Source organism: Alexandromys fortis, unplaced genomic scaffold (genome assembly GCF_014885135.2).
Source record: "Alexandromys fortis isolate MF-2015 unplaced genomic scaffold, M_Fortis_MF-2015_v1.1 scaffold_8_9099976_23576923, whole genome shotgun sequence".
Lineage (NCBI taxonomy): Eukaryota > Metazoa > Chordata > Mammalia > Rodentia > Cricetidae > Alexandromys > Alexandromys fortis.
In genome coordinates, this window is record NW_026067899.1 from 491,951 (window position 1) to 515,429 (window position 23,479).

Genomic DNA, 23,479 nt, shown 5'->3' on the forward strand with positions numbered 1-23,479 from the left:
CACCCACCCCCAGTGCTCCAGATTAAGCCCAGGGCCTCACTACACAGTAACTTCAGTCTGGCCGTTGTTTAGCAGACTTAGTTATAGATTTGATTCGATATGTGGGTGTTTTACTTTGTTAGTATGCTTTATCCTTATGGTTATTTTCTTTTCCTCCCTCCCTTCCTTCCTCTTTCTTTTGTACTATTTGGTTATTTATACATTTTCCGCTCTTAGTATTAATTTTGCTCATTGACTAGATTTTGAAAATTCATTTTTAGATGTTTCACTAGTGATTACAATCTGCATTCTTAACTTTTTAGTTGTGAACAAGTGTTCTTAACTTTTTTATAGTTCATATTGTATTACTTCATATAAATATAGAAAACTTGGATGTTTCCTTAAGCCCATTTTCCCTGTCCATTCTTTATGTTGTAGTTGTGCTAAGGTATATATATTCTGAACTTTACAATTTAAAGCACTGAACTAAAACTTGCATTACATAAGATCATCTCAAAGGGGTACTTTTTCAGTGACATTTAATACATCACATAACAAGTTTTTAAAACATATTTCTTTATTTGTATTAAAAATCTGGTACTTACCTATTCCACCACCATTCTCTTAACCCTGAAGTCCTTTAGCATAAGACTGCTAGCAATATATTCTCAGTTTTCTTCCATCTGGAAATGAATTCATCTCAGCTCATTCATAAAAATACTTGAATGAATAAAATGTTTTTGGTTCACAGGGTCTCTTTTTCTTTCTGTGTGTTATTGTCTCATGGCCACCTTAGTTTCTGGTGCGATGTCAGCCACGAATTGAGACATTTTTCTGTCTTGTTTTTGTGACATTCTGCTACAACTCTGTCAGGCTTGAAGTTTTTTGAGTTTATTCTTCTTGTATTCATTGAACTTCATTATATAAATTTCTTTCTTGCAATAAATTGGACCAATTTTATTTATTAATTATGAAAGTTTCTGTCATACACTTTTTTCTCCTAGGTTTCCAGTTCCATTAGGCCATTGTTCCTGAGACTCTGATGATCATTTTGTTCAGATTTATTTATTTCTATACAAACTATATCATTTCTGTTGTTTTCTTTAAGTAAGCATACTCTCTAGTTATCTTAGTTTTTTTAAATGTCCATAGTTTCCTTAAAGATATTTAATCTGTTACTCCACCCCACTCCTCGTTATTTCCTTTTTCTCTTATTACCAGTAATAAGATTTTTTTTTATTCATTTTGAGAGCTTGTCTGGGGGTTTATTTTTTGTTCATTTTGAGAGCTTGTTTGGGGGTTCTAGCAGGGCAGTGCAGCTACTCATATACCCTTGACCCTTGAAGACCGGCCCTCCTCTATTCTGGGGAGGTCGTCCTCTTCAACTGAGCATGCAGCTTCAGGAGGGACGCACATGGAGCTCTCATGGAGTGCTGGGGGAAGAAGGGGACCCCCGCCTAGCCAGCCAGGTCAGCCAGATCACCCTTACATCCTTTTTGTTCATTCTGTACATCATTTTTTGAAGATAGTTTTGAGGGACACTTAAATTTTTTATGCTCCTTCCAGCATCCAGGCCATCTCAAAGTTCAATCTCACTTGTTTTCTTTTCTCCTAATAGTAGGCTTGACCTCCCATAGGCAATTTTGGCTCTACCTGGATATTACAAGTATTATGATTCCCTGTTTGTTTTTCTCCAATACAATACAAGTGCTTTCTTGTATCCGTTGGAAACTGATCTTAGATTGTTAATTCCACATCTTAGAGGTGACTTCAGCCTCGTTTCAGACACTACCTCTGATCTGCTTTGAGTCTGCCACCTGTCCATGGTTCTAATGGGAGTTGAAGACACACTAACTGGGAGGGTTCCCTTTATTTTTTCTGGCTCTTTCCTTTCCCTTTGAACTTTTCCATTGACATCATTTCTGGCTTTTTGTTGCTTCCCGAGTCAGGAATCCCGTGTCTGCCTGCTTCTTGAGCTGTGCTGCCAACCTTGGTCCCTGCTCCGTCATGAGAGGGCAATCACCATGAGTCAGCCTGTCTTGTACACTCAACAAGGCTAAAATGGCTTCTGATTAGTCTCTCATTTTTAATTCACATCTGAGACTTTGTCTCAGCCTTCCTAGTAAGTTTTCTCCACTGTGAATAGCTAAGTCACGTGCCTGCTCCTTGAGTAGTCACTATAGGAAGATAGAATAATCTAATCTGCAGCTGCCTGAGTTCCTAGGAAACTGTTGGGAGTTAACAGAAGTCAGCACATATTGTCAAACCTGACTTTTGTGTTAACTTAGACAAGGGAACTATGTGTATACGGTTTAGGAACTAAAGCCAGATGTGGGTTTGCACTCTTTTTATCCCAGCACTCAGGGAGTTGGATCTTTTTGAGTTCAAGACAACCCTGGTCTACATGGAGAGTTCCAGGACCATGTAGAGACCCTGACTCAAAAATATGTGTTTGTGTGTGTGTGTGTGCTCACACACGTGCACGTGCGCACGTTCTTTAGAAGCATGTTTACTATGATTCCTGACTGGAAAATATCTTTCTTGTCCTGGTAATACCTCATAATAGTGGTTTAAATGATACTATTATGAGAGTTGAAGCCATGTAGTCCTGATGAAATTTCATTGTTAGAACTGTAATAAAAATATTTCCTCTTCATTAACTATGTAGTAAAGTTGATTGTTCATGAAAATGGCAGTGAGAGATTCTTTTGTGGGATGGCCAAACAGAGTGGTTTTCAAGACTCCCTGTTCTCAGAATCAGTTTGTACTGGTTCTGTGCTATCTATACCGGTAAAGGATGGCACAGTATGAATCTAATTCTTTTTTGTCGTTATGTGATTAAATGAAGGAATTCTGTACTCCACGAGAGGAGAAAAAGCCTTGTGATATCCTTTTCCACAGGCGCTCCAAGTTTTCCTATGGGTCCAATGCTGACTGCATGATTTCTGTCATCTGTCACCCTGTTCTGTGGTCTTTTCTGAAAGTTCACTTTCTGTTTTTATTGTATTTCTACCACTACTTAACTGATTTTTGTAATAAAATGTTATTGAGTTCTCGTAGCCTCATTTTCTCTAAGATGCAGAATCTCCAGCAACAGCCTAGCAACCCTAAAGCAGGAAGAGGGTGGGGATGTGCTGGATGCGGGAGGATGGAGAACAGCTGCTCTCCTTTCTTCCTCCAGTGTCGCCCTCAAGAGGAAGGGTTCCCAACCATTCTCTTTAAATGTTAGGTTTTAATTATTAGTTTGTTATTTTGTGTGTATAAGTGTTTTATAGCCTACATGTCTGTGCACCATGTGTGTGCAGTGCCCTTGCAGACCAGAAAAGGGCATCGGATCTTTTGGGCCTGGAGTTACAGACAGTTGTGAGCCACCTTAAGACTGGTGGGAATTGAACCTCGTACCTCTCTCTGGAAGAGCAACCAGTGCTCTTAACCAATAAGCCATCTCTCCAGTTTCAGTTCTCAACAATTCTTATATCACATTGTAATTAATTCTGTCCAGGAATTTTGATTCCATACCCTAGGTGGGGTTGGGGAGTAAGCCTGCTTTTCAGAAAGTAGAAAATTACGTGCATTTGGTTAAGTTTTAATAATCTTTAGAAGGATGTATTGTTGTATGCTTTAAAATATACACAAATGAAAATCCAGCAGTAGCTGACTATTATCATAATGACTATTGAGTTTTATCTGTGCTGACTGTAAGACAAAGATAATGAATACATGAGCATACATTTATTAACTAGAGAGCAGTAATTTCAGACTTGGTATGAGACACAGAAAAGGAAAGATCCCATCTGGGAATATAGCTAATATTCCAGGAACCAGAGTTTTGGTGTTAATCACCTTTAATTGTTACAGAACCATTAAGAAATTAGAGGTATCACCATTTGAGAGTTATTGCACTTGGTTATGCTACTGCCTCATACCTTTCTGGGGTTCCAGTTTCTTCCTAAGTTTTAAGGCTCTTTGTTGTTAAGAATTAGTGTCTTTTCTGGCATACTCTTGCTGTTCTGAATTTCCCTCAGACAAACTCTTTGTGTCTTTAATGTACCTTATGCATTCCATCCTTGTCTTTGCTTAGCTGTAACCCAGTTTTCTCCTACAAGGGCCATGTGCTCTGTAAACTACTCTTCTCTGTCCCCCTTTGCCCTTTCTTTCTATCTGGGAGTTCAGAATTCCCCTTTAAGCAGTTCCATTTCGTGCAGCCAACCATGTTTTGGTTCCATCTATGCCTATTCTTACTTCACCAACTGTGCCGGCAGCTCTTTGTGAGTACGGACCAGTATCATGCCATTTACTTCTGTCCCCCAGATGCCTAAAATCTTCTTTTTATTGAGCTTCATTCATAATCAGATGGTTATCGATTTCATGACTCATATTTGTTTTGCTCTAAACCAAGCTAATATAAATTGTGCCATGGTGGGTTTTATACTGCTTCACTTTGCTGCTTAAGAGAGCATTGCAGGTCACTTTTAGAGAAGTAAAAATATATTCTTATATCTTAACCTTTGGCACGTGTTGTTGGGCTTCCACGGACAGGCTTTCTGCTAGTCAGATGCAGATTTATATTTGGCATATGTACAAATAGGATATAGATATGTTTGTGTTTACACTGTTAATTTTTTCATTATTATGACTTCAGTTTTACGTTGTCTCTAGTATTAATGCTTTTATCTAGGGTTAAAACTTAGCTAACAGTAACATGGTATCATATTTGATACAATTAAGCACATTTTATGGGTACAAATTTATATAAAGGAAAGGAAATCTTATTTTAAAGATAAACTGCACTATTTAAAATAGAAATTTGAGATCCTTTTGACATTGCAGCTGAGTTAAACAAATAATCTTTCCACCATTATAAGTAGTACATGTAGTTAAAAATACATTTATACATATTATTTTTAAAAACCTAGTTAACTTTAAAATATGTAAGTTTTCTTGTCGTTTAGGGTTCTGTGAGGCTGATCATCAAGAGGGTTGCAAATCATTGGTGGTTTCTATTTTCAGATTTCCACATCCCGGAGTAATTTGCTTTAATTTCACCCAATTTAACCTATACTTCACACCATCACCATTCAGCTTTAATAGCTATGTTCTATGCATAAGAAAAGCAGATAAATGTCCACAATTAGGCTGCAAATGATTACGACTAGTTAGGGCTTTAGGAAGACAAAACTTAAAGGGCTGTGGCGCCAAACAAAGCACAAAGGAGGCTGGAAATCCGGCCCGAGAAGTCAGGGCCGCCTGCATCTGATTTCCACTTGATAGTTGATTTTACTTTTCCTGATGTATTGGCAGGTGTGCCCATTCTGAGAATTGTTCATCGTTAAAGAATATTAGGAGTGCTCTGTTGTTAATTTACGTTGCTTGTAAATTTTTTTACTTCCTTGAATTTCAACATAGATAATCAGGTTTAATTAAAATGGTAGCATTTAAAAACTATAGATGGATAATTCATCTGAAATGTGCTGGTACTAATATGCCTTGTCAGCACATCTGTGAAATGGGGACTTTTCTGAAATACTAATGTATACGTCAGATGACCCTATAGCACATGTGATGGGAGTAGAGTTTTAATAATTCTATATAATGGATATATATTATATATAATTCTTAGTATGTAATGTTCTCTGCATGTGCACACACAGAAAAGGCTCAGAGCTTGCTTTAATTCTGTCAGTATGCTTCCCTCCCCTTTTTATGGCTTATGTTCTAGTTGACAGTTAGTATATGAAGTTGTTTTAATGTATAAAGAGTTTGTTTAAAAGATAAACTAGTCCTTTTTATGTAACAGCATTTTAGAAAATGTTTGTAATTTATAATTAAAATAATGCATACAATAGCAAAATGACAAAGTAAAATTTGTTATTTTGGTGAATATATTATTACATCTCTTTACAAATTATTTTTTCATATTTCAGTCAAAGTTTGAAGGGTGAAAATACCTTCCTGAAAATAGCATAACGAATATAAATATAAAAATAATTCAAAGTTTTGTGTTAGAGGTCAGCTTCAGACATCCTGTTAGATATTCTCTCAGAAAACCTGCATTGATAAGTATAGCAGTATTGATGTGTGGTAACTTTTTATAATTTATGTGCAGCTAGAATTTAAGTGAAATACTCTTCATTTTATAAATGAAATGTTCACTGTTATATAAAGGTAGCATACTTATTTAAAATACATACTTATTTAGATACTTTATTTTCTTAAATAATAGCCAGATAATGCCATGTTAGTTTGCTTAAACCCAAATAAATGTAATTGGAATAATCAATGTCATTGTGTGTCTTATTCACTGTAGCAAACATGTCTATAAGCGCAGGCATAGTTGCCAACTTTAAAACAGTGCTCCGGAATCAGTTCTTCAGGTGCCTTTAGTGTTAAGATCCAGTGCATGTGGGAAAGAGCAGTGAAGCCTAACTTTAGATGGCCTTATTTTTAAAGACACTACTTAATTCTCTTTTCTACAGAGTAGGCCGGTATGGTCATGCAAGACAATGCAGCTCCACAGCGTCGGTTCTGTTAAACTAGTTTCATATGCTATATCATAAAACTTTCAGTCCAATCAGCAACTAAATTTAAATACTGCAAATTGTAGCAGCAAAACAATAATTCTGCTGATTAGCCCCTTTCCATTTCTTGTAAGTGAACTGTTTATGCTGTTGAGTACCTTTTGAAAAAAGAAAAAGCCAAAACAGCCTTGATTAGTCAAGGAGTAATTGGATGACTTGATTTTAGCAAGAGAATGAATTGGTTGATGATAGCCTGTAACTAAGTGTAGTGGTTCTGTTCAGATGAATACATAACATACAGCCATCAGATCCCGACAGGTAGAGCTTATGGCAGTGCTGACAATCCAGTGGTGGGGTGAGAAGACAGAAATGAAGGTCAGCAAGTTTGCCATAAAGTCTTTCGCTACAATTTTTGAAGGAATTCAGGAAAACATTTATATTCTTCCACTTTGGGGATAAGTGTCAAAATCCTGTATCTTGTTATTGTAGTTCCCTGAACATTGTAGTTCCCTGAACTGTCCTCCAAAGACGAAGGTCTAACGTGGTCATTTGATCAGCAGTGTTGCATCCTTTCCCTTCCCTTCTGATAAAGATCTGGAGTGAGTGAAGACCATGGTTGTTAGTGCAGCAACCACTGGGTAAAGCTGACTGTCCTCCTTGAATTCCTATCTAACTGCCTGAAGTCTTGGTTATGCCAGAATATTTGCATACTGCATTCTTATAATAACTCCTTGGTTAATTTGAAGGCTGCATATGAAATAGAGTACAGTTTTAAACAAACATCCTCATTTATACCTAGTCGTCAGTAAGCCCAGTTGTACTGTTACTATCATCTCTTTATCCCTCCCCCAAGTATAATATACTAGTTGCGTCTTCCGTGCTATAATGTGTATGTGGGCCCACAAGTGTCAGTTGCATAAAATATGGAGTCCTTTTTTTTTTTTTTTTTTTTTGCAATGTGAAGGAAATAGCAGAGGTAGACCTGCATAACTAGCTAAAGGGGTGATAAACACTATAAGGTATAGACCCATCCAAGTTGCTCTGGCACTGGCTTTGATTTGGCACCACCTGGTGGTGAGTACTTGCTTTGGTTTAACTATCCGTGGTCATGGCTAGATTTTTGTGGACAGTTGAGATCTCTTAGTAGGCTTCTAGAAATCTCTCAAGTAGTTGGTGTGTATTTTGTTGGGCCAGTTCAAGTGGGTTGTATTGGAAGACTAGCGGGAAAGTAAGATCCTAGTAACGCAGTCTGCTTCCGAAGGACATACTTGTTTATTGTCTTCAGTCTCTCCAGTCTTGGTTGGCCTCCCGTGCTTCATTTACCACTTATAACTGTGAGTCGTGTAGCCAAGAGCGTAATCATTTTGTCTGACATATGTTGCCTGGTTTGAGGGTATCTACTACTTCCATAATAATACTTTTGTTTAGTCCAAGGATGTGATCCCCTGATATAGTATGGATATAGTCATCATCTTCATATTCCAATACCAAATAAATGATGAGGGGTTCTTCTATTTCTTTATTCCCCCCTTCTGTATATTAGAAAACTGAACTTAAAGTAAAAACCCAGTAATATTTTGAGGAACGGCTGTATAAAACAGCTGTTTTTAAAATTAATCTGTATTTTTATTAATTAGGCCTTTTAAAAATTAATAGCTATTACATGTCTACATTGTTCAAGTATTTAAACACCAGCTTAAAACTCTAGTAGAAACAATAGTTTCTCTCTTATCACAGCATCAATACATTTAAATATGCTACTAAAAATAATTTATACTTCCATCAAAGCCTGTGTGTAAATCTGAATCTACATTCCAGTTGCTCTGTGCACTGCCTGTTTTCTAGTTTGAAGCCTTGAGGGTTTTTCCCGTCAACCTGTTATCCTTTTTTCTAGATTAACTTTTTTTACATTTATTATATGCTGATCTGTCTTTCCTATTTGATTGTAAATATCTTGGGGAGCATAAACTAATTTTATTCTGCTTTCTTCCCCTTCTGTCAAGGTTTCACAGGAGAAGAAAGGGCCTGAACTGCTCTGGGCAGCCAGTTTCCTCCTGGTTGCTCAGGTGTTGCTCAGTTTCTTCTCTGCGTGCTTGACCTCGTGTGATCTCCTTTTGTTTTGGTGAACTTGCAAGTCCCTTCATTCTTAAAAACCTGGTGGTTTCTGTATAGAGTGCTGCTGATTGGATTGTTTTTCTTGGAAGGTTGTGATTGGCCAGACACTTGTTCAGGAGCTGTACCCGTCTTCTTACTTCTGCTTTTGTTTACTGAGTGTACTTTTCTGAGGTTTGCAATATGAGGTCGTGGGACCTCCTTGCTTGGCAGTGACTGTTCCAGTTTTCTTATCTTGAAGAAGTGCCTTTCCACCCAACATCTAACAGAGACTTGTTTAAAAATGTCTAGAAGATGTGTATTTTTATGGTGCTACACACACTGAATCCCAGCATTCAGGTGGTAGAACGAAAAACAAAAAAAGTAACGTTCTACAAACAAACAAGATCATAGAGAAAGTTCTGAGAGAAAGACTGCAAATGACTGCCTCACTAGTGGAAGGCTGCTCAGGAGATCAGGCCACCCCTCACCCCCCAGTCACATTCATTCCTTTTTCTTCTTTGTTTGTTGAGACAGGGTTTCTCTGTGTAGCCCTGGCTGTCCTGAAATTCACTCTGTAGACCAGGCTGGCCTCAAACTCACAGAGATCCGCCTGCCTCTGCCTCCCGAGTGCTGGGATTAAAGGCGTGCGCCACCACCGCCCGATTCACATTCACCCTTAAAATGTGTAGCTTTGTCTCCCCTCTTCTGCAAAGCAGCCTTAGAAGAATCCAGATCTGCGCGTTCCCTACACCTCTGACTCATATAAGAGTTTGGAAATTTCTTTGGAATAAAGTACAATAAAAATGATTATTGAATATACTGCCCTGAGTGTGATTCCTGGACAAATATATTATTCTAAATGCAGTTTCTGAGAAAATCAGTTTTATATATTTCTGAGGAGTGGTATTATAGGGAGGGTGAAATGCAGAGGACATAGAAAGGGCTTTTACTGCCATTTATGTTTCTGTGAATAAAGGGTTTCACATGTGCTACCTGCCGTTCAGTAAATAGACTGAGCAGCAAATCTTGGATTATTTTCTAATGCTGGTGCCACAGTAGCGCACTTTGAAACTCTCTCAGCCTTCCCAGCCTTCTTCTGCACTCAGTCATGCGTCTGCTGAGAATACTGTTCCTCCTCCTACCTCCAAAGCACGTCTCACACACAGTATTTTTCATAGCCTCAGTCTCACTGAAATGAAATCTCCATGAGTTTCCTCTGACCTTTCCCTGTATTTAAACTGCTGCAGTAATCTGTCCATTCTATTCATATGACCTGTAATACGCACTTAAATATTAAAGCATATGATCCTGTTCCTAGCGGACTGATCTTGTCTTTCCATTTCCACCTGTGCCTTGGTCAGAGCTGATAGATACACAGTTTGGTATAGGTAAGATAATGAATAAGAGAATCAATGAATGCTTCTGTATTTATTCATATTGAAAATAAATATATAATGTCATAGAAGAAATGTACATTCTAGAAGCTAAAACAGCAAAAGATAAATTTCACAGCACATATTAACGTATTCAACAAACATTGCTAGGAAACCAGTGCTGAGCATATCAAACATGGAAGGTAGCGGATACAGAAAAGTCCTTATAATTTCCTGTCACCTCTGAATTCCCCATCAGTTAGTGCTGGGCTCTACTCCTTTAGATTATAAAGCACCTGCATAGAGTTCCAGAGAAAAAAGTGGTCTTATGATTTTTCTCAGTTGCTCACTTTCTTCCATCTGCATGGCACACTTGGAGAAATGTGGTCTGAGATCTCTCCTGAGTCTGACTTTGTAGCATGAGAGACTAATGATACCAGAGAGCACATAGACTCCTTATGTAGATAACATGAGAGCAGTCAAATCTGAAAATAAAACAAAGTAGAGTTACAAAGACTGTTTAGTTAGGGGATAAGAAGGATGATCTTAATGAGAAAAAGTAAAATGTAGCTAATTATCCAATTGGAAATGTATAACAGTTCAAAATATCTGGTGCTGAGAAGGATGTAGCTTAGAAAGAAGGCATATATATGTATGTATATATATCCCTATATATGTATATGTCCCTATATATGCCTTCTAAGCTTTATATATATATGTATGTGAGCTCGAGCTGAGGATATGCACACGGAGAAGATATGAGAGGGAGGCCTTCCTACAGGTGGAAGACACGTGGTGTGCTGGAAGTCAGGACACTAGTGAAGACACGTGGTGTGCTGGAAGTCAGGACACTAGTGAAGACACGTGGTGTGCTGGAAGTCAGGACACTAGTGAAGACACGTGGTGTGCTGGAAGTCAGGACACTAGTGAGATGCTATTCAGGAGACTTGCACAGCAGAAGTAGCTCCACACTCTAAGTAGGATGAATCCCAATTCTAATAAAAATATCAAATTTGTCTGTGTATTTAAAGTGTCTGTTACAGTATAGAACAAGCAGTGGGATCTTGTTGAGAGGTGAACCCTCCTCTCACTAAGGAACAACTTCTCTCTCTGCTTCTGTGGAGAGAGAGTTGCTGCATCGCGGCACCTAAGAATGTGAAGCCCTTGAGCGGTTGAATATAATTAACCACAGGTGTTGACTCTGAATTATAATTCATAAGTTTTAAGTGACTTTAGGGGTTTCTTAGATGGTATGATTGTATAATTATGTACAGTGTAAGAATAGTACTAGTAGCTGTTGGGCAGGATTTTCTGGTGTTTTGTACACCTGAAATAACTGTGGTGTAGTAGTGTTTACTATAGTAGTGTCCACTAAGTGATGACACTCAAAATCAAAGGCTTTCTTGTTTACAACTATTCCACTAGAAGCTTCCATTTCAACAGAGCTCATTTTTTTATATGTTTCTTTCTATCTTATCTTCCTCACCCAATATTTTTGTTTCGATTCATTGCTTAAAAGTATGTTATTCTGGGAGCTGAAGAGATGGCCCAGTGGCTCTTCTTCCAGAGGACCTGAGTTCAATTCCCAGCACCCACCTGGCAGCTCACAACTGTCTGTAACTCCAGTTCCAGGAGATCTGCCATCATCACACAGACATGCATGTAGGCCAAACACCAATACATATAGAATAAAGATAAATAAATTTAAAAAAGAGTATGTTATTTTTAATTTTAATGAAGTCTTCAAAGTAAGGGAAGATAATGAACAAGATTTTTTTTTTTTTTATTTCTCGGAACTCAACTGACCCACTTTATTATTCTTATAGTAAATACTTATTTGTCTTAAGATCTGGATTATTTTTAATCACAGCATTCTTGATTGCTTCCATATAAGTTAATTAACTGGTGCAAAAGCTCCCTGTGAATCATTTATAATTTATTTAATTTTAGATTCACCTCTTAAAGTCAGCTACATGTACATTTTGTTTTACTAAGATTTAAAATTTTTAAATGTATTTTATGTATTTGAGTGTTTGGCTTGTATGTGTGTATGTGCATTGTTTGAGTGCTTGGTGCCTGCAGAGACGAGAAGAGGGCAACAGACCCCCTGGAACTGGAGTTACAGACTGTAGTGATTTTTAGCAAATAAAGCTTGCCTGAAGATCAGACTGCAGAGCTAAACTACTGGGAGGCCAGGCAGTGGTGGCACACACCTTTAATCCCAGGACATCTCTGTTAGTTCAAGGCTGCCCTGGGCTACACAAGATTGAATCTGTCTAAAAGAGAAACAGAGGTCCATACAAAAGTGATCCCTACAGTTGGGATCTTATGCCTCTAATCCCAGCACTAGGGAGGTGGAGACAAGAAGGGATATGACTGGGAAGAGACAGAAAAGGTCAAATAGTGTGCACTGATGACAATACTATACCCAGCTCATTGTTTCCTATGCTGACTTCAACATAAAAGCGTATGTGTGCCTATATCTTCTGCTTTAGAAATCTGGCTTCCTGACTTTTTAGTGGTTTTGGTAGGAATGAATCAAAATGTAGATTTTTCAGAACATTTGCTGTTTACCTTGAAAGACAAGCTGGAATGTAATAATATGCAGATGTCTCGATGCTGATTTGATATGGCTATGTTTGTGTGGCGTTTCTTATCTCTTTTTCTAGAGCAGTGGTTCTCAATCTTCCTAATGCTGCAACCCTTTGATATAGCTCCTCATGTTGTAGTGACCCCCAAACATAAAATTATTTTCGCTGCTACTTCACAATTGTAATTTCACTACTGTTATGGATTTTAATGTGAATATTTTTAGAGTTAGAGGACCTAAGGGGTCATGACCCACAGATTGAGAATCACTGTCCTACCAAGTATTCAGTTTGATTGTATAATACCTTTTGCTTCATATCTAGTTTGGGCTTTTAAGTTTTTATGCATTGGCTTTACTATAATGCATATAAAAATCCTTTGACTTGAAACCATATGTAGTGACCTCTCAGCTTCTCTTTTTGCCTTCCACCTACTCTGCCTGGCCCAGGCTATCCTGAAACTCACTGGCTTTGAACTCAGAGAGATCCCCCTGCCTCTGCCTCCTGAATGATGGGATTAAAGATGTGTGCCACCACAGCCTGCCTCCAACTCTAGTTGGAGTTGTTTTCTGCAGCTGACGTTCATCCTGTCTTTATGTCTCCCACTCATATCCCATTCTTCTCATGGCATTTGGGGTACAGTGGTGTGCTGCCATTTCCTTTAGTTGTTTCCTACTTCTGGTTGGTCTTGTAAACACACTCTTTACATGAGAGCCATTGCTGGCTTCCTGCTGCCTAACGAATGAGATGCACACTTGACGCTGCTAGCTGTAGCTTCCTGTGTCTTTCCCTCTTCAGTGTACTCCTCTCCACTAAGGTTCTTTTCCACCTTCAGTTCAGCTTGAGGAACATATACCTCTGTGAACTTTTATTTTTAAACTGTTTAATTATATCTGAGATCCTACTGGTTTTTGTTTGTTTTTAGCCCATTTATGCTTTTTTTAAAACAGACTAGTTTGTTTTGTCAGCTAGTTTGCACAGTGTACAAGACCAAAATCTTGTTTTTGTTTTTGTTTGAAATTCTCACAGACTTAGCACATTGGTAGATTTATAAGGGAACTTATGTTGGTTGGGAATGTTATAATTAGCGAGTCATATTGTAGTTTGCATATGTGTTGATGGTGGCAGTTTGCATATCAAGTAATTCTTTATCCTTGCATTTTATAGTGTAGAGAATAGAAGGACAAGTCCAGCCAGATCTTGTATCCTTTTATACACAGATAGCCCTAGGTGTGTGTGTAGAAATACCGCTTCCGTGGCCTGCGGCGTGTGCAGTGCTGCTGTGAAGCTTGCGCTCTTCGATATGGTATGAAGCTTGACATTTTCTCCTGACATCTAACGTCCAAGAATATTTTGCAAACTCAGATGTAAGAAGTAAGATAGCGAAGTATGAGAGATGCTGGTGTGTCTCATTGGTGGAATATTTATCTATCACATGAGAGGATTCATTCTTAAGCACCAGCAAAACAAAAATCACATGAAAAAAACCACCAACACCATACTAAAGGAAAGGGTCTGAGAAGAAACTCATAAAGACAATAACGGAGAGCAAGGGGGCTATGCTTACACAGACACAACGAAAGACTCGGTGCTCTCAGGTGAGCAGCCAGTCAGTCTTGAAGAATGTTGACTTGGTATCATGAAGGCTAGTCGTTGCCGTGAATCCATCTTCCCTCCCTCCCTCCCTCCCTCCCTCCCTCCCTCCCTCCCTCCCTCCCTCACGGAGGGTCTTGTATAGCTCAGGCTAATCTCAAACTTACACTTTGAGCCTCCATCTCTCAAATACCAGGAATCCATGGGTGTCCCATGATACCTGACCAGTGCTTGTGGTCCTTGCTATAGTGGATTTCTGATAGTGTTGTGGAAGCATATGGTTTGAGTTATAAAAAGGCTAAGACATGGAGATTTAGCAGATGTAGGCAGTGCTTTCAGAATGTTTGGGTCTGAACTGGAGGAAGGAAGACAGCAACTAAAGTGAAATTAATGTCCTGGAGCGATTAACATATTTGATTCAATATAGAATCTTAAATTTACTGAATGAAGTGTTTGAGGGAAAGAATTTGTGAAATGGAGGATGTACTAATAGCCTGAGGTGTCAGTAAATCAAAGGAACAATCTATGAACAAACATTTATGGGAAGAAAGGAAAAGAAGAAATGACTTCTGTGACAGAGTAAAACCACCTAGTACGGTGGTCCATGTGTCCATAAAGAAGAAATGACTTCTGTGACACAGAGTAAAACCACCTAGTACGGTGGTCCATGTGTCCGTAAAGGCTGATGGTTCTGGTGTTCAACAGCATCCTGCAGTAAATGCATTAGGAAAATTTAAATGCAGTTTCTTAATTACAACCCTCAATTTTATCCAAGTGCCCAAGATAATGGAGAGGAACCTGGTATTTGAAATTCTACTAGAAGCATAGGAACGTTAATGTAAGCTTCTTTATTAGTTTGTCTCACTTAAGCTTTTCACAATGAACAGTTTTTATAAAATAGGCCATTCTTTTTCTAAAACACAATAAAAAGTTTATTTTAAATTTTAAGATTGTATTAAAAAGGTTTCTAAATTTTAGTTGCAATTTTGGTCTTAAAGTAATTAGCCAGAAAGAGAAAATCATTATTACTATATGTTGTGTCTAACCATGTGCGTGTGTGTGTGTGTGTGTACAGAGAAAGACTGAAATATTAATTACCACAAACCTTTGCTTTTCAAACTCTTATTTTAAAAAGATTGGCCATAAACTAGGTCTAAATTGGATTCCACCACAAAGATTACCCAGCAGTCCTATCACGTTTCCTTTACTATCTTCATCCCAAACTTCTCCCCCTAAGTGCTCGGCCACTCCCCGCCCCTGTTCTGGTCAATAACTTAGCCTTAGATCCTCAGGAAATAACGGCAGGTCCAACTCCACCTCTATAGTTTTCATCCAACCGTCCCTTCTTCCTGGGGTAAAACTGAAAACACTACTATGCCTAGTGCACCTCTCTCCTGTCCGCTGTGCCTTAGTTTTCAGGGCTGTTGTTGACTCCCTGTGGTCATCAGCTCTATAGAAAGATCATGGTACAGGATAATTTTCACTGAGTGTCATAGAAGATGCAGTTGTTTCTTTTCTCACCCCCCCCCCACCTTCCTTCCTCTCGATTTGGCTTCACATAGTCAAAGTTGACCTTGAGGTCACTGTATAGCCAGGCATGACCTTGAACCTCTGACTTTCTTGTTTCTACCCTGAGAGTACTAGGTTTACAGGTGTGTCCCACTGCACCCAATTTAAGCACTCTTGGAGATGAGACGAGCTCCGAGCTCACTGCAATGCCAGAGAAACACTCCCGACTGACCTGCACCCCAGACGGACTTAGTTATGTCAGTCACTGGCAATGCTGCCTACGTTGTTCTTAGCAAGAAACACTGTTGTGCCCGTCAGCTGGGGCTGAAGTGTTTGTTGTGTTTAGTAGGAAATACACCCAGTTTGGGTTTTTTGGTTTTTGTTTTTTGCTTATTTTGTTGATTCAAATTCTGACATTTGATACATCAGTTTCATGCCCAAAGCACTTAAATATTTAAATACCTATATTAATAGCAGTATATATGTATGGCTGAACAATCTACATTAAGATGAAAAATCCTCGGTGCTTGCGTTTTAGAACTCCCTATAACCTGTAACAAGAATGTCCTAGTCTATGTTTCATAAAAATAAACTGTATTTGCTATTTCTTTCTCAAATTCAAGCTATCTCACAATTCTATAATACTTCTGTCTAAAATAATTGATACTCTATGTTAGAAAACATTTCTCAGTCAGTATAATCAAATGGATGATTTTGATTAAATTAATTTGTTTATGTGTGTTTACTGTTTTGTGCCTATATCACTGCTTTCTGTTTATAATATTTCATAGCATTTATTCATTTTTGTGATACTGTTCTTTATCTGGTAATTTGAGTAAATCCCAGCTGAATTATGTTGCCACATTATGTCTCCCGAAGGGCATAAAGTCAGTACACATGCTTCAGTAATATCTGGTTGTTTTACCCTTATGTTTCCAGTTGGCAATTTGAAATTATGGCTTCAACTGCACTTTAAATATGTGATAATAGCATGTGTTTCTAATAAGGGCCAGCACTATTTTGTTCAGATAGTGTGAATGGTTGTCACTCACATATGACAAATGCACCTTCATCTGCTTCTTTGATAGCCCCCTAAAAACCATACCCTCAAATCAGGCCGATGAAATTAGCTGCTGTGTAAATTGTGTGTCTGAGTGCTTCATTATCTAATCACCGTCGGAACCGCAGTGATAAAGTAGATTGAAGCAGAGAAGAGGTCTGCCAGATGATTTGAGCTCCCCCCAAATCTGGTTTCCCTTGGAAACCCTAATAGTGCAGTTTAGAACTTCAGGCTTCCACGCCTGCATTCAGTATCTTTATATCCCAAACTTGAAAACTACCGGTAGCTCTGGAGTAAAAGTTCTTTTTCCTATAATAAAGACAATAATGTTAACTTGTCTGTATCAGTTTTTTCAATGTTGACGCTCTTGAACGGTTATTTCTGTGGTTAGTCTGTTAAGTGTTACCAAATGGTGGGGGATGCTGTGGTCTGCTTGAGAAGAGTTCAGAATAATTGATTTGCTGTAGCTGTTTGCTCGCCATCTAAATTCTTCACTCTGTTCACTCTGACTCCTTCCTTTATCTGCGTATTGATGGTTCTCTTTAACTTACTTTAGGTGCTTTTGAAGATGATGATATCACGCATGTTGAAGGAAGTGTAGATCCCATTCGAGATATAGAAATAATTCATGAAGAGCTTCAGCTGAAAGATGAGGAAATGATTGGGCCCATTATAGATAAACTAGAGAAGGTGGCTGTACGAGGAGGAGATAAGAAACTAAAGCCTGAATATGTAAGTAAACATTTACAACTTTTAAGGAAATACTTACTGTTATTATTGAATTTTAAAATAAAATAAAAACTGATAAGTTTCATTTGAGGGCACAACAAAAGTATCATGGTGATTAGCAAGCCATGGTGTAGTAATATTGAGAATTTGCAAGGTTATGGGGTAGATTTTTGAGTTTTAGTACTTAATGAAACATAGCTTTGCAATGAAAAACTAGGTTTTGAAATATGAATATATGGACTTTATAGGTTTGAATTAGTGATTTACACAAAAGATGGATCTTACCTTGGGGTAGACAGAATGAGTATACTGTGTGTGTACACGTGTGTGGCATGTATGTGCACATATGGTACAGTGTACTTGTGAGATCAGAGAATAACTTCAAGGGTTGGTCCTCTCTTTCCATTTTTATTGAAACTGGGCCTTTAGTCGTTCACCACTGCATGTGCCAGCCTAGCTGCTCTGTACACTTTGGGGATTCCCTCTCTCTGCCTGAGGAGCACTAGGGTTACAGATACTACTGTCTGTGACTTTACGTGGGTTTTGGGGATTTGAACTGAGGTCTTTGTGCTTCTATGGCAAGCACTTCGCCTAGTGAGCCACCATTATCTACACTACTTGGATGGATATATTTTAATCACATTAGTGAATTATTTTTAGTAGTATTGTGATAGATGTTTTAAGGTTTTGAAGTTTTATACAGTGGAATTGTACTTTTCATTAAAAAAGGAATGCCATAATTGTACTGTTTTATTTATTAACGCCTTCCAGTAACTGTTCTTGCCTTATATGTAAGTTTGTTGTAGAAATAACTTTCTCTTTGCATGTTATTTTTATTGCGGTGTTTGTTTTAGTTTTCTGAAGGTGATTATGCCATTTCCCCTCCCACATTTATCTTGGTGTTTTTAAGACTGCGCTCCTTAGAAAGAAACCCCGTGGCTCACAGAGCCGCAGCGCACCACTTCCAGAGCCTGCTTGCTCTTCTGAGGCTTTATGTTTCTGCTCTAAGCCAGCCTTTCAGTTCCTCTGGGCTTCCTTACTTGCTCACAAGCTATCCTCTTTCTGCCATGTGGATGACCTCACTTTCATTCCTGTTCTCCAGCAGTTGCTGAGGTCTACAGCCATCTGCCCTGGGCTTTCCTTTTCAACTCTAATGAAATCCTTCTCCTTAAATAAACTTTGGTTTTTCTGAAGGACGGAAGGATTCTATACTTGTCTTCTATTATTATCAATAAATAATAGTTAAGAGTGAAGCTTGACGTGGGGCGGGAAGAATTTGTGTTATCAGTTTCCTTTGTGCTCTTACTGCTCTTGGTCATTTCCTGTACACATGAAGTAGAGGATGAAGAGGTGTCTAATGAAGTTGCATGAGGGTTAGGGTAGAGAAGGAAATGGAAGATGAAAACTATTCCTTGGCTGGGAGAGGGGGACTGGAATGTGCCTGCCTTCTGGACATGCCACGACTGCCGTGCCCATGAACTCACAGCGGCTGTTTGCCAGTGTAAGACTCGCACACGTACAAGCTGGTCATGGAGCAGGGAGGGGCTCAAAGCTCCCGCCCCCAACTTGCATGCTATTGACAGCTAATGGCTGCTGGGGCAGGAAGAGTCTGTTTTATTTAAGGGTCTGGTCTTTGTTGCATTGACTGTGCTTCAGTGAATGCCCCATACTGATGAGTACATGAGTAATACAAATTGTACTTGGTGGGTTATTTAAAAAGAATGAAAAGACACAAAATTGGGGTGGTGGACCTGGGAGGAGTTGAGGTAAATATCCAAATACATTGTATGAAATTATCAAAGAATTAACAAAATGTATAAAATAGTAAAGGTTAATACTAAGACAAAAATAATATTTCTAGAGATGGAAATGTTGCTTAGCTGTAGAATGTTTGCTTAGCGTGTGCACACACATACATAAATATCCTCACACACACGGCTATGCACCCCAGCACATACACAGATAGCAGGCATAGTGACAAACAGCTGCTATATACTTGAAAGGTCAAGGCAGGAGGATCAGAAGTTACAGGCAAGCCTTATTCCTTACTGGAGGGACTGCCTCATGAATAAAAATGGGCGGTGAGATGGCTAGTGGGTAAATTGACACCCAAGCCTGACAATAGGAGTTTTGTTCTCGAATCCACATATGCCCTGTGGAGCCTGACCCCCATTACATGCGTGTATGCATAATATGAACATAAATACATACATAAATATGTTTAGAAAATCATCTCCTATTTTTGTCTTATAAGAATTATTGTTAATCTTTTACATCTCAGTCTGTAATCTACCTGGGATTAATCTTGTTGTTAGGAGTGTTAAGGTAATTATCATGTTTGATTCTTCTCCCTATTTGGTAAGATGTTGTTCAGCAGCCTTTACTAAAATCTGAAATACTTCTCTTCCTACTCCAGTGAATGCTGCCTCCATCATAGCAAAGAGTTTTGGAGTTTTAGCTCTAAGAACTCTCTTGCTGAAATGACAGCGACACACTAAAGACTTACTCCACTTTGCCATGGCCTCATTTTAACCAGTTCTCAAGGAGGGTAAAAAAAAAATTCTCGGAAGGATGTGTAAAACTTATTTCTGAAATGTGTAGCCCAGGTTGGCTTTGAACTTGTAATCTCCTGCCTCTGGGATTCTAAATCCTGGGATTTTGAGTGTGTAAAAACATGCATGCCATAGGCTAGTAATTTTCACTCATTCATTCATTTATTATATGAACAGTTCTGTCTGCATATATCCCTGTAGGCCAGAAGAAGACACCAGCTCTCATTATAGATGGTTGTGAGCCACCATGTGGTTGCTAGGAATTGAACTAGGACCTCTGGAAGAGCAACCACTGCTCTTAACCTCTGAGCTACATCTTCAACCTACTAGGAATTTTCTTAAATGACTTAAATATATCTTCTTGTTGTTATTGTCGTTGGGACAGAGTGTCACATAGCCCAGGCTGACCTCAAGCTCTGAATAGCCAAGGATGCATTTGAATTCTTGATTTTCCTGTGTCTGCCTTCCAAGTTTAGGGATCATAGGGATGTGCCACTGCACCTGACTTCATGTTTACCTGACATAGAATCCAGAGTTTTGTTCATGCTAGGCCATTGTACTACCATCTGACTTACATCTTTAGCCTCTAAAAGCATCTTTTCTTTTGTTTTTTTAAAGAAATGATTTATTTATTTTTATTTCATGTACATTGGTTTGCCTGTATGAGGGTGTTAGATCCTGTGGAACTGGAGTTATAGACAATTGTGAGCTATCATGTGGGTGTTGGGAATTGAACCAGGTCTTCTGGAAGAACAGCCAGTGCTCTTAACCACTGAGCCATCTCTCCAGCCCCAAAAGCTATAGCATGAATAATAAAAACCCAGAGACAGATATTGGGGTTCAACCTGAAGATCAGAAAAGCAAAAAGCCAGTCACTGACTCTTAGCTTTCTACCTCAGACCAAAATGGCAATCCTGCTTCCTCTAGTCCTCAGAATGAGACTGAGCTGAGACCTATCTCCTCCCATTTTGTATTCTTCTCTAGTGCTGGGATTAAAGGCATGTACCACCACCACTCACCCTCTGTGGCTAACTAGTGTGGCTGCTGGGATTAAATGTGTGTGCCACCACTGCCTGTTGTGTAAGGCCGACCAGTGTGGCTGTTTTACTTTCTGATCTTTAGTCAATCTTTATTTATTAAAACACAAATAATATACCACTATAAAAAGCATCATTTCTAAAGATATTAAGAGTAATATTCATTGAAACTGAATAGCATCCTTCCATCTTCCTGTGTAGTCTCTAGTTAATGAAGGCCAGTTGTCTAAAATGAAAACCTGTATCTGTAGTCCGATGTATCTCAGGCTGGCCACAAACTCAAGGTAATTCTCCTGCCTCAGCCTTCTAGGTGCTGAAATTACAGGCATCAGCGACCATGCTTTTTCTTCTCTTTTCTTTTCCTTCTTTTCTATCACCACCATTCCAGCTAGCCTGGTGGCCCTTGAACTCTGTAAGGTAACTAACTTCCTGCCTCCGTCTCCTGAGTGCTGGAATTGCAGGCATTTATTGTAATAGTCTATCCTCAATGTCTTACTTCTCCGTTAAGGTAAGGGCTAAAACAGAAGGTTCCTGCTTTAAAAACGGTGCTTCTCATGGTAAACTGCACATAGCACAACATTCTCCATTCTTCAGTGGTGTTAAGTAGTCATCACCAAAATTTTTCATAAACTTTGAGTGAAATTCTGTGGTCTTCACATTTTCTTATCTCTGTTTCTGGTAACTTTTGTTTTCCTTTCTGTCTCCAAAGATTTTTGCCTATTCTAGATGTCTTATAAAATAGAATTATATGATTTTCATTCTTTTCTGTTTGGCTTATTCCATTAAACAATATATTCAAGAATATCAAAATATCTATTTTTATCACTTTTATTTACTTAAGTATATGTGTGAGTGCCAGCTCACATGCATGTGTACCATATGTGTGCCCAGCACCCACACTGCCTGTAACTCGATGAGCCAGCATATGGGTGTTAGGAACTAAACTGTAAGAATAGCAAATACTGTTAACTTCTGAGTGGTCTTTCCAGCCTCTTTATTGCTATTATAAAATAAATTTATAGAAAACAAACCCTAAAGTTAAAAAATACTTAAGTTCATCAATCAGTTTAGAAGTTCATGACCCATAGGCTAGGGAAGATAGTGGGTGAAGTATTTGTAAGAGAGCCTGAGAGTGAGCCCAGAACCCATATAACAATCCAGCTGCCCTGGCACACTTACAGTCCCAGTGCTGGAAAGACAAAGACAGCAGGGTCCCTGGACTGCTGGCCACCCAGCCCAGCCTGCTTGGTAAACTGCAGGCCAATGAGAGACTCCTAAGCAGTGACGCTGAGTTTGTCTTCTGGCTACCACATGAACACATACATATGCATCCGCACAGACATGAACACAAACACAGAGATCAGTAGTGAGGGCTGGAGAGATGACTCACTGATTGAGAATGCTTGCTGCTCTTGCAGAAGACCTCATTCCCAACACCCATGCCCAGCAGCTCCCACCTGCTTAATATGCTATCTCCTGGGGATCCACTCTTTTTAGCATGTGGGCACTTGCACACACATACATACACACACACACACATACACATCTATTTTTAATGTATATTAATCAGGAACATACTTAGATTATTATAGTTTATTTTTTATTTTTTTTAAATTTATTTATTAAATATTTCTGTCTCTTCCCCACCTCCGCCTCCCCTTTCCCTCCCCCTCCCCCAATCGTGTTCCCCTCCCTCCCTCCCGTCCCGTGGGAAGTCCAAGGAAAACCCTCCTCTGTCCAGGTCTCTTAAGGTGAGCATCCAAACAGCCTAGGCTCCCACAAAGCCAATACATGCAATAGGATCAAAAACCCATTGCCATTGTTCTTGATGTCTCAGTAGTCCTCATTGTCCTCTATGTTCAGTGAGACCGGTTTTAACCCAGGCTTTTTCAGACCCAGGTCAGCTGGCCTTGGTGAGTTCCCGATAGAGCATCTCCATTGTCTCAGTGTGGGTGCACCCCTCGCGGTCCTGCGTTCCTTGCTCATGTTCGCTCTCCTTCTGCTCCTGCTTTGGACCTTGAGATTTCAGTCCGGTGCTCCAATGTGGGTCTCTGTCTCTGTCTTCTTTCATCGCCTGATGAAGGTTAATGTTCAGGAGGATGCCTATATGTTTTTCTTTGGGTTCTCCTTATTTAGCTTCTCTAAGAACCCAAATTATAGGCTCAATGTCCTTTATTTATGGCTAGAAACCAAATATGAGTGAGTACATCCCATGTTCCTCTTTTTGGGTCTGGCTTACCTCACTCAGGATAGTGTTTTCTATTTCCATCCATTTGCCTGCAAACTTCAAATAGTCCTTGTTTTTTACTGCTGAGTAGTACTCTAATATGTATAAATTCCATACTTTCTTCATCCATTCTTCAATTGAAGGGCATCTAGGTTGTTTCCAGGTTCTGGCTATTACAAACAATGCTGCTATGAACATAGTAGAGCATATATTTTTGTTG

General features: G+C 38.9%; 1 protein-coding gene across 1 annotated transcript in view; it reads left to right on the forward strand.

The window, feature by feature from the left end:
* Ola1 (Obg like ATPase 1) overlaps window positions 1-23,479 on the forward strand; it is a 119,962-nt gene that overhangs the window by 39,319 nt on the left and 57,164 nt on the right. The window contains exon 5 of the mRNA XM_050123840.1: window positions 17,271-17,446. Coding sequence (XP_049979797.1) covers window positions 17,271-17,446 — 176 coding nt within the window. The remainder of the gene's footprint in view (window positions 1-17,270; window positions 17,447-23,479) is intronic.